Source organism: Colletotrichum orchidophilum, assembly GCF_001831195.1.
Source record: "Colletotrichum orchidophilum strain IMI 309357 chromosome Unknown Scaffold_6.1, whole genome shotgun sequence".
Taxonomy (NCBI): domain Eukaryota; kingdom Fungi; phylum Ascomycota; class Sordariomycetes; order Glomerellales; family Glomerellaceae; genus Colletotrichum; species Colletotrichum orchidophilum.
Genome location: NW_019172962.1, coordinates 173,828 through 184,612, shown reverse-complemented (window position 1 = coordinate 184,612; position 10,785 = coordinate 173,828). Strand labels below are relative to the sequence as shown.

At 51.7% G+C, this 10,785-nt stretch overlaps 2 protein-coding genes across 2 annotated transcripts; both read right to left on the bottom strand.

Moving 5' to 3' along the window:
• Positions 1–631: 631 nt before the first annotated feature.
• Positions 632–7,118, bottom strand: CORC01_01166 (helicase sen1; the record flags this gene model as incomplete). Its single annotated transcript, XM_022612822.1, has 5 exons — positions 632–724; positions 778–1,008; positions 1,079–2,930; positions 2,978–6,697; positions 6,760–7,118. The coding sequence occupies 5 exons, from the start codon at positions 7,116–7,118 to the stop codon at positions 632–634; spliced, it is 6,255 nt and encodes a 2,084-aa protein (XP_022480583.1).
• Positions 7,119–8,698: 1,580 nt separating this feature from the next.
• CORC01_01165 (HhH-GPD family base excision DNA repair protein) lies at positions 8,699–10,060 on the bottom strand (the record flags this gene model as incomplete). The annotated part of the gene is made up of 1 exon (XM_022612821.1): positions 8,699–10,060. One exon carries the CDS (start codon positions 10,058–10,060, stop codon positions 8,699–8,701), a length of 1,362 nt encoding a protein of 453 aa, XP_022480582.1.
• Positions 10,061–10,785: the final 725 nt, after the last annotated feature.

The following is a 10,785-nucleotide window of genomic DNA, read 5'->3' as shown; positions in this document are numbered from 1 at the left end:
GCTTGGTAAATCTTTCCGCTGGTACTCTCTTACTTTACCTCCATCACGTTCTTGCAAGCAAAAGTCTCCGTCCTTGCGCTTGTGGTGCTGGTCACACACTCATCATCGTCATCCCGCAAACGCTTGTGAAGAAAAAGTTGCCAAACCACGGGAGGGCGGAAATTATCCCCGGCCCCTGCATAAGTGGCGCCTCGCCAAATTCGTTGCTCACCACGATGTGATGCGGTGTTACTTCCTTCCTAGCGACATACGCGCAATAGACTGCATACCCGTTATACACGAATGGATGTGCCTTCTATTCACATCATATATGGACCAACTATCACGGAATCCCAGGCTTGCCTCCCCCAGCTCCTTTCCTAGTTCCCCCAATTCATCCTGCCTCGGCCAAATGTCCGTGCCAGGGCTTTCTTTTTCCATGGCCAGACCAAAAGATTATGAGAGGCAAACAACCCGTTGCCATCACAAAATGCCCAATGTCCCCTTGATTGAAGACCTGTTAACGCCAGGAGCTCATATGTCCCTGTCTCCGTGATGCAAAAAACTCTTGTGCCCAAATCAGGCACTTTATTGAGTCTGGGTACTCTAACAAAAATCAAAGAATCGTCGCATCGCATTTTAGTTAGCTCGCCTAGCGTTTGTGAGGCCTTCTCTGAATGAAGGGGTCGGCCTTCTGCTTCTTTCTGTGAATGACTGGTCCGTTTGGTCCATTCTGTCCGGGAGGCTGGGGGGCGGTATCAGCCGTGTTCAAAGTTCAAGGGACCCTGTTTCACTTACTCTCGGGGGTAAATTACGATTTTGCGGAAGTGAGGAATTCGAAGGCAATGTCCTCGAAGACGATGCCGTCGTCTCCATCGCCGGCGGTCGTGCAGCTGGTGTCAGACCGAGGGCTACCATGGCCGAAGGATCCTTCGCTGGCTTCGGCGGCTTCGACTCCTTGGCCTGGCCCATGGATTTGGGACCCGTCGGTGGCGGTCTGTTGGGCAGCCGATTCTGCTCGGTCGCCATCTATAGTTGCTGTGTTAGGAAATGTCGGGGAGAAGTTTCTGCTATCATCACTGCTTGTGTCGTCACATACCCTCTTTGCGCCACGCTGTCCCTCATTGGCATCGGATGGCCTCTTCTTGGACTCCTGCTTCGCCGTAGATGATTGGATGATCGGTGGTCGATCAGAGTTTCGGGCGACAGAAGGGTGTACCTCGCCTCGGTTGTTTCCCTCCCAAGGACCCGGTCGACGTTCCGCCACAGTGTAGTTCGCCTGCGGCTGCTGGGCAGGCTGGGCCAGCAGTCGGGGTTGCGCCGTGGGCGCCACATCTGCCGTGTCAACGTCTTTGGCCTGAGGTTGGTCTGCTATCTCAACGTCAGAGTCATCCCGCTGCACGGGTTTCGACAGCGGAGGCAGCGCCTGTAGAACACTCGGCTTTTGCAACATCGACATGACATCTCCCTTGGTGTAGAGTGATCTTTGCTTCGCGTTGTCGATGAGCTTGTTCCAAAATTCTCCCTGCACCAGTGCTCTAGAATCTCCCAATATCCACAAGGATGATTTGGCACGGGTGAGACCAACGTTCATGCGTCTTATATCCTTGACAAAACCAATACCGCCAGTGGGGTCGGCTCGAACACAAGAGAAGATGATGATTTCGCACTCTCGACCCTGGAAGGCATCCGTGGTGTTGAATTCAATGTCCTCGGTGATTGAATCTCCGTAACGACGCGAGAATTGCCACTTTAGCTCTTGCAACTGAGCTTTATACGGCGTAATAATGCCAATCTTGCCGCGAACGTCGTAGTTTCGTCCGAAATCCGTTTTGAATCGCTCATAAAGCTGCATAGCAACCTTCAACTCAGAGTGATTCACCAACGAGCGACCTTTGCTGCCCTTCGACTGGGTACCCTCGACATCAAAGAAGCGGTAGGGGCCAAGGAGAGCGCTTGCGTGCCAAGGCTGGCGGCGGAGGGCGCTCATATCTTCTCCGTCAACGAGCTTGCCTTCGTAGAATTCCAAGCTGGGGAATAAGCTGATTTCGGGGTGCATGCGGTATTGGCGGTCGAGAAGATGGACATAGTCTGGGTGGTTCTGTTGCATTCGGACGAACAGACTCTGGTCGTAGCCAAACCTAGCGGCGGATTGAGAGAGTACGGTGGGAGGCAGCTGCTTCGGATCACCAACGAGAATACACTTGGTGCAGCCGTACTTCAACGGGATTAGGGCGCTGAGCTCGACACACTGCGCGGCCTCATCGATGATGACTGTCTCGAACTCAACGTTCAGGTTCTTGAACATCTCGTGACCGCTGCCACTGAGCGTGGCGCAGAGAACTTGAGCTCCGTCGAGAATTTCCTGCTGGATCTGCCGGCGGCGAATCTCTGCTTCACGACTGACTGTGTTGCCGCTAGTCTTGTCCTCATCAATCTTGGCTCCAATGTTAATCTGAGCACGCTTCAGCTGATCAAAGGCTCGTTGCAGGGCTTGCGAAAGATTCCGGTCACCAGCTTTACGAGCCTCATCGAGCTTGGGTCGAATCTCTGCCAGCTCGTCTCTGATTTTCGCTGCGTCGTTATGCATCTTGTCGCGCTCCTCCTTGGCTTTGTTCTGCGTGGTATCGCCTTCGAGTCTCTTCTTGACCAGTTCATCGAGAGTGACGTCTCGGACGGCGGCGTTTATTGCGTCGCTTCTACCCAGACGAAGCACATTGATCTTGTGGAATGACCCGGTCATCGTCTTGACACCTTGCTTCAAACGCAACACCAGCTCGTCCACAGCGGCGTTACTGGGAGCGCAAACAAGAAGCTTCTTCGGCATGGCGGTCTGGCCCGCTTGCGTAGGAAGCTTGGGCTTGATAGCTGTTCCAGGAGGTTGGATGTTACCAGTGAGCAGCGAGCCGACCATGGCCACGATTGTCTTCGTCTTACCCGTACCAGGAGGACTGCAAATTGTTAGCGTGAGAAATGAGAAGAAGAAAACGATCCCTACCCCTGAATCAAGGTGAAGCCATCATTGTCCTTAGCACCGAGAATGGCTTTGGCCTGACCAGGATTGAGCTGGTAATTCTGCATAACGCCCTTTACAGCCTCATCGCCGTACTTCAAAATGGGCGATGGTTCAGCCTTGAGGACTTCAAGCATCAGATCGTAGTACTGCAAACTCTCAAGGGCCGCATATTCTCGCTCAATAGTCGTCATGTTGGTGATCTTGACAGCTTGAAGTTCAGAGCCGACACCGAGAGCATTAACAGCAAGTAAGGGATTGTTCTTGCTGTTCAGGCGATATGTCACTTCTAGCCTTTCCTTCTTGTATGTAGTTTTCCAAATTCTCGCCAGGGAATGGGCTTCGGACTTATCCGTCAGAGGTTCAGTGCCTTTTGACACCAGGATGATGTCGCCCTCTGACAGCATTCTATCCTTGCTCTCAATCTTGGGAATGCTGGCAGTCACTTCAAGGAATTTATCAACATTCATACGAGACGCAATCTTCAGCCCATAGGGCTTAGATGTCGTCTCATCTTTAGCAGTCACGAAAGATCGCCACGCCTCAGAAATCAGGAGACCCAAAAAGGTCTGCTTATACTCCTGAGGGTGAGCATAGATGCTTGCGACCCTGGTAATGGCCATTGAAGACGAAGTCGAGGGTGGATCATTGCCCTCATGGAAGATGTCCCACTCCAAAATGGCTTGGTGAAGCTGATCCATCGGGGGGATCAAACGGGCACGCATATCCTTGGCAGAGCGTTGCACTTTTACCTTCTTGACTGGGCCGCGCGTCTTCTCGAGTAATGCCCGTTCGCGACGTCTCTGAGCTTCGTCAACTGCCTTTTGGCCTTGTTGTCCCTTGTTAATGAGATTGTTGAGATCCTCATCTCCAGAGTCATCCTCGTCCTCCTCATCGCTATCGACCAGGATCTGACTCTTCTGGGTTGTATGTTCTTTCCCAACTACGCCACTAAGACCCCTCAGCCCCGAGCCCTCACCCACGTTAGCGGCGCCTCGAAGAGCGCGGACTCTCGCAACCTCATCGGCATCTCTCTTAGCTTTCTCCAATTTGGCTTTCTTGCGTGACTCAATCAGGGCGTTCTTCGATGCTTGAGAGACCACGGGCTCAAGTTTGGGCTTGATGGGCAGTCGGGGTAGGCTTGGTGACGCTTTCTGACGAGCGGCCATTTGATCCAAGATTGATCGTTTCTTATCGACAGAACTACTTAGCTCGAGAACATCGTCCTTGTTCGACCGAACCGCCTGGGACGCAGGCGTTGAAGAACCGGACTTTGACCAAGCATCGAGGAAACTTTGCTTCTTCGGCTTCTCCTTAGAAACCGGCTGGATCTGGATAATTTCAATGTCATCATCCTCACCCAGGGCTTTCAGAAGCTCAGCGCGTTGTTGGTCGTTCATATTGGTAACGACTGGGTAGCGGCCGGTAGTCGACAACTTGACGCAAGAGTCTTGAACGTAAGTCTTGGAGTCATTTGGAATGTCGATTTGGTTCTCACGCAGCCTAGTCAGTAACTTGGCCACAACCTTCACAGTGACTTCAACTAAGTAGGCATCTCTGAGGCGAAGCATCCTGACAATACCGAAGAGGTGGCGCTGAGGATCTTTCAGAAGCTGTTGCATCTTAGTCAGTTCTTCCTCTTTTGGCTTCGCCTGCTTTGTATCGGTCTGGAGGGTAGTTGCTTGCAGAGCTGATGCGAAGAGGCCATCCTGGGCGAGCATGCCGTCGGCCAACTCGATGACATCTCGACAAAAGTCTTGCATCACTTTGATATCGGCAAGATGGGACCAGTTAGCGGTTGACGTGAATGCCACCTCGATGTATCTCCAATGAGCAACCCACCAGCCTGTGACGGCGATCTGTTCATTGTGGTCCAGAGTCTTGGACCTGAGGATACCAGAGGAGAGATCACTGAGACTTGAGAGCACGACTTTGGCGGTGTTGATAATGTTACGAGCCGGTCCCCATGCCGCATGTGACGGCTCCATGATCCTTCTTATTGCGAAAATCATGGAAGAAAGAGTGGTGCTCAGATTCCGTTCAAGTAACACCGTGAGTGCGTCTCCCTTAGACGGCTGTTCGGTAATCAACTTGATGAGTTCGGCGCTCGCACTGCTGATTTCGTCCTCACCGTGGACTGTGAACGCAATGATGGGCCGAATGCTTTGGGCCATGAGGCACAGCTCGTTGAGTTGAGGCGATGTAAACTCGCACATGCGCTGTAAAACGCGCCCGAGTGCCTCGGCAACCTTGACGAATCGGGTATTGAAGCTCTTCTTAGCCGCGTCCAACTTTTCAGGGTCTTTCCTAGGGGGGTGAAATCTTTCGACATTGATAAGTGGAGCCATGGCCATGAGCATGGTCTTGGCCAGGAGAAGCTTGCCTTCGTACAGGTTTTCCAGAAAGCCGTCCCACAAATCTGCCGATTTGCGGGTGACGGCCGTTTGAATAGGCTTCGACGTAGCTTTGCGGAGTTCGAGATGCTCCTCAGCAGTCATCCTGGAGTCTAAGCTCAAGGCGGCACTGATGACGCTCATGGCTGCTTTGGGCACACCGAGGGTGTGTTGCTCCTTGCTTCTAGTATCCGCTCCTTCGTTGATGATATCCTTGTACTTGAGGGTTACGTTGAGAATCGTGTTGATATAGACGGATGTGGTGCCCGAAATGACATCAATTGTATGGTCCAAGAATGATCGGAGAACGTGATCCAAAGCATCTAAGCCGGCTCTGATACAAGCAGCTTTTCCCTGCTCGCCGATGCTAGAATCATGAATAACTTGCTCAAAAAGCAAGTGAAGCAGCTGTTCGCAAGCATCACCTTTTTGCTGACGTTTGAGCGAGGCAATCCATGTGTTGATCCACGAAGTCGTGATTGACTCGACCGAGTCGTTTTTGCCTGTGCCATCGTCGTAAGTGATGGCGAAGGTCAGAGACTGCGCAAGCAGCTGCTTGAATAAAGGCTGAGATAGAAGCTGTTCAACGACGACGAATGGCCGCGCGTCACCGATAGTATCCCAGAACGCCTGCGGAGACGTTTCCAGCAGGACAGTCAACGCTTGGATGATGAGCAACAAAATTGCTTCCGACTCGCATTGCATATGAACGAAGAGCAAGTCGTAGATGCTCGGCTTGATTTCCATTCCCCGAATGCCGTGTAACAAGAGCTTCTCGTCCAAGGTCTTGATGATCCAGTTGACGGCTTTCCAGAAACGCTCGATCTCTGGAAGGGCTGCGGGGTCTCTGGGGTTGAGCGCCGAGACTGTCTGAATGGCCTCCACCAAGTTGTCATGAACAGCCCAATTGAACTGCTCCTGAGTCAAAGACTTTGGTCGAAGACGCTCCCAGGACTTTTCAGCAAATTGAAGTCGAATCTTGTCCTCTCCAAATAGAAATTGAGTCATGGCAGGCAGCAGGACGTTTTCGCCCAGCTTCAGTGGCTTCTTGCCAGAGAGGCGGACGAAGACGAACTGGAACAGTGTTCTTTTCTCCGGCACGCTGACATATGCCATACAGCATAGAGCCTCGTAGACGGTGAGTAGAACCGCGCCCTGGTCTTCGCCCAAATCGTTTCTCACGAAGGCGCGGCCCTCTTTTTCAACCTTCAATACGATGTCCTTGGCCCATTGAAGGCCTTTGTCGATTCGGTCAAAATCGAAGCGGTGGAGGCAATTTTCGATTCCAGCCACGGCTTCCTCTGGCCATTTCCTGAGGTCTGGTCAGCACGGTGATGACGGTTAGATGTGGCGTTCTGGCTAGTCTAGACTTACTCGGCAAACACCTGAAGATACTTCTTCCGATACATGTGCCAGTTGAGAACGCACTTGTCGCAGTTGTGGAGATTGATGGCCATCCGGCTGCCCCAGGCGTCGAGCCAGACGCCAGCCTTGTCCTTGCCGTACGCGAGCAGAAGACTGGTCCAGTAGGCAATGTCGATCCGCTCCTTCCATTTTTCTACTCTCTCCTTCTTCTCGGGAGCTGTGATGGCTTCGCCTTCGGTATTCAGGTCTTCGTAGTCCTCAAAATCATCCTCGTCGACCTTGGGACAGAGAAGGTGGAAGTCGGGAGGGATGTGGGTAAACTTCCGATAGCTTTCCTCGAGGATATCCTCGACCGGTTGTGACTCCATTTTACTGCAGTGATCGAGCCCGTCGAGGCATGTCGTGAGGGTTCTGAGGGTCGGACAGGCACAAGGTAGGTAGCTCGGTGGTTTTACTCTGAGTGACTCGCGGCGCGAGGTGCCCGACAGACGAGGGAGCTTCGGCAATAGTGGGTCGGAAGGAAAGATCTGTCGAGCGCGCAACAGGACGGGAGGCTATGGGCGACTCTACCTGCGCGCGGTTGAAAGCGTGACGCAAAGGCAGTGGAGTGCTTTGAAGGTATCAGCTTGAGAGACACGTGATAGGTCTTGCGTTGGCGAGTCGATGGATCGTCGATTTTCGTGGCTGCCTCTTGGGGTAGCAACGCTTCTGAGATGAAGAAAACGAAGTGGCCTCTCAAACCAAGAAGAAGTCAGCGGAAGAGTCCTCTGTAGGGAACGACGACTTTGGAGTAGAAGGTCGTGGGAGGGAAAGGGAAAGCCCACGATCTTCGAGGTTGGTTGCTGGAGGGGGAAAAGAAGGTAGTTGTCGGCAATCAAAGATGAACCTAAGGAAGTGGGCTGCAAAAAGTGTAGTGACACGCTCCGGCCCGGCTAGGACGCGGCCAGGCGTCGATTCCCATTAAAGCGTGTCGACAGGGGTAGCGGATGGAGGAGAAGGTGGCGTCTTGCAGGCTGGAGGAGTACTGCCGTTTGTACAGAGGCTAGGTGACTTTGGAAATGCTGTGGCACAGAACACAGGAGGCTTTCACTGTAAATGCACGGACCATACCTTAAATCCTACTTCAGTGCATCCCACAGTTGTTCCTCAGTGGGCTTGTTCTGGGCTTGTTCAAGCTGCATTCTTCCATTGATACAACGACAACATCATGAACGACTTCAGCTTGGCCTACCTTTGTGAGTCTATGTTCAAAATCAATTGGTCCATTGAACAGTTTGATGATCAATTCAACGAAACACCAGGAGCTCTACATCTAACACGAGAAGCTCTATCCGGCTTCCTAAAACCATACTGAAATCTACTTGGCTTGGCTCTTGTGCTTCTAAAGCCTTTCCTAGCAACAATAGAAGATCAAGATGGCTAAACACCCATAACTAGATTCTTCCATCTCATCCACCGCCTTCGAAGCAATATTCAGTCACACGTGTTAGAGATGTGGACAACCCTCAGTGAGAAAGTCATCCCGGAGAGCAAGGAACTCTTTCAGGCTGAAGTGAGTGCAACAACCACGGGGAAGATATGGCTTCATGGGAATCTTTAAGTATTCGTTGCCGCTCGTGTCTGTCGCAATTGTAAATCTGCGCTGCTCTCTATGCACCAGCTTCTAAGAATAAGCTGTCTAGTAAATGCTCCCGCTCCGCAATGAAGTCTCTCAAACGATTCAACCTCTTCCATTCTCTCCCAACTTCATACGCCCATCAAATCATGTTGTGAGAAAAAGTAATCACCCAGATAAAATAACAAACCTCCAGACTCCTTCCCTAGAAGGCAAAAACTGAACATCATGTTTCCCTCGGGAATGGTCTCCTTTCAAAGATAGATTCAGACCTCCAAAATTCGTCCACCATAATATCCGGGCCCTCTGGACCCCTTCCTGTATTTCTCCGGCCTAGACGTTAGGTTTATTTCCGACATCCTCATACTGTTCATTGGTCGCCGCTCCATTTGACTGTTTTTCGAGCTTGACCCATCCATCAATGGTGCCCAAGACTTCCACACTCTTCTTCTTGAGCTTCGCCTGGCTCTGCCTCTTGACACGGGCCAAAAGATGCTCGAGTGGACAGACTGTCTTGTCCCACTTCTCAGTACCTTCAACGGTAGATCCTTGACAGCGATAACAGTTTCCTCCGTGCTCGATGAACAGCTGATGGAGTCCATACTTGAGGTGATCGGGTACTCGAAAGTCGCAGTGCATATAAGTGTCATTGTGATTCGCCTTCATGGGAACCCATCCCAGCCATCTAGTCATTCGATGTACGTGTGTGTCTACGGCAAAGCTGGGCATCTGCAAGTTGAATAGGAGAAGGCAAGAGGCTGTCTTGACTGCGACCTGGGGATATTTGACCAGCTCCAGCATCGCTTCGTGTGGCTCCATGACCCGGATGTGATCCAGTGTCAGTATTCCCGCATTGATCTTGCTCAGCTGGTGGTCCTTCTGTTCTTGGTTCAGTCTCGCGATGCCAGGCAAACCGGCAGGCTCTCCCGTTTCCTTTTCCTTCAAGTACGCCTTTGCCCTCTTCTTGTTGTCCATTCGAATCATCTTGAGGCATAACTTGATGGCGTTGCACTTGGTGGGCCCAAGTCCACCTGTTCGGAAAGCCTCCAATACGACATCTTTCGGTGCCAGTCGAATAGCATTCCAATTAATGCTTCCTGCACCTAGTCCGTTCACGTCAACCAGACCAACCAATCCAATGACGTTCTCTATGACCCTGTTGGCGCTTTCGCGGGTAACAGCCTGACTAATGATTGTTCTCATCATGGCATCGACCAAGCATGGCACTTCTCCACATCCGGCAACGGTGGCGGAAGCTGGCGGGATTTTGTGTGGCTGTCTGAAGTTCAGCGCCTTGCGTTTTGCAGGCTCTGCGCGCTGCTCTCTCTGCTGATATTCCGTGACGAGGATGTCGTAGACAGTCTGGCACTCCTTGGCACCAGGTCCGGGCCAGTCAGGGAAGGGTGTTGCTCCTGGCATCAGTCGATAGTCATTGTTGACCCTCCTACCAGCCTCTCTATCGGAGTCGTCAACTGAATCCGTGTCTGATTCGGGGTCTGCTTGCTCTACCACCTTCTCATCTCTCTCTTCGTCATCTGCATTCTTCGTTGCCGACTTCTTCGGCAGTCGTCGCCTCTTGGAAGCTTTCTCTAGCTCTTCTGCAGTCATACGCTGTCTAGTCAACGTGAAGACTTCCGGGCAGCTATTTGGAAACGACTCATCATCTACGCTGGTTATTGTCAGGTGATAAGCCATGCTACCCAGGCCATGTGGATGATCTGCTCTGATCTCCTGTGTGGATGATTTGTCCCCGATTGTGTCTTTCACGCGCTTGTTCCGCTGTACATGACCACCATCTTGGTCATTATCATCGGCAGGTCTTTTGGTTCCAGTAGAAGCCGGTTCAACCGTTTCTTTTTTTACTGGAGGTAGTGGATTCTCCTGGGTAGCACGGTTTGTAGCACTCCGAGTCTGCATGGTGGCAAGAGGTTAGGTAGACCAGGTGCTGGTTGATTATAGCGAAATGGTATGGGTGCGCTGTGCTCTGCTTTGGGGCGAAAAGGGGACGTGGTAGCTGTTTTGCAGCGCCCCAAGATTTCATACATCTAACTCTCGGAGGGCTTTGCTTGGATTCATATATCGAAAATGAGGAAGATGTGGTGATTCACACATTAAGGAGTTAGGGTGGAACGAAAGCAGTTTTGTGTTGTGCTAGAGCCTCAATCACTGAAGTTGTGCATCTCGGATGAAATTAATCGCGGATGAAACAAGCGAGACCTCCCGTCCTACCTAAATATCCGAGGCAATTGGCAGCCTAGAGGACTGTAAATTCATTCTGGGAAGGGAGGACTGCAAGCTGGGAAAGTGTCAGCGGGTTGGGTAAGGTACGTTATCGTTCCTTGCGCCTGCCGCTAGGCGTCTACCTATGTTCATTCACAGTGCTGCTGCCTTACTTATATAGGCAGATAGGCTGTTCCTAA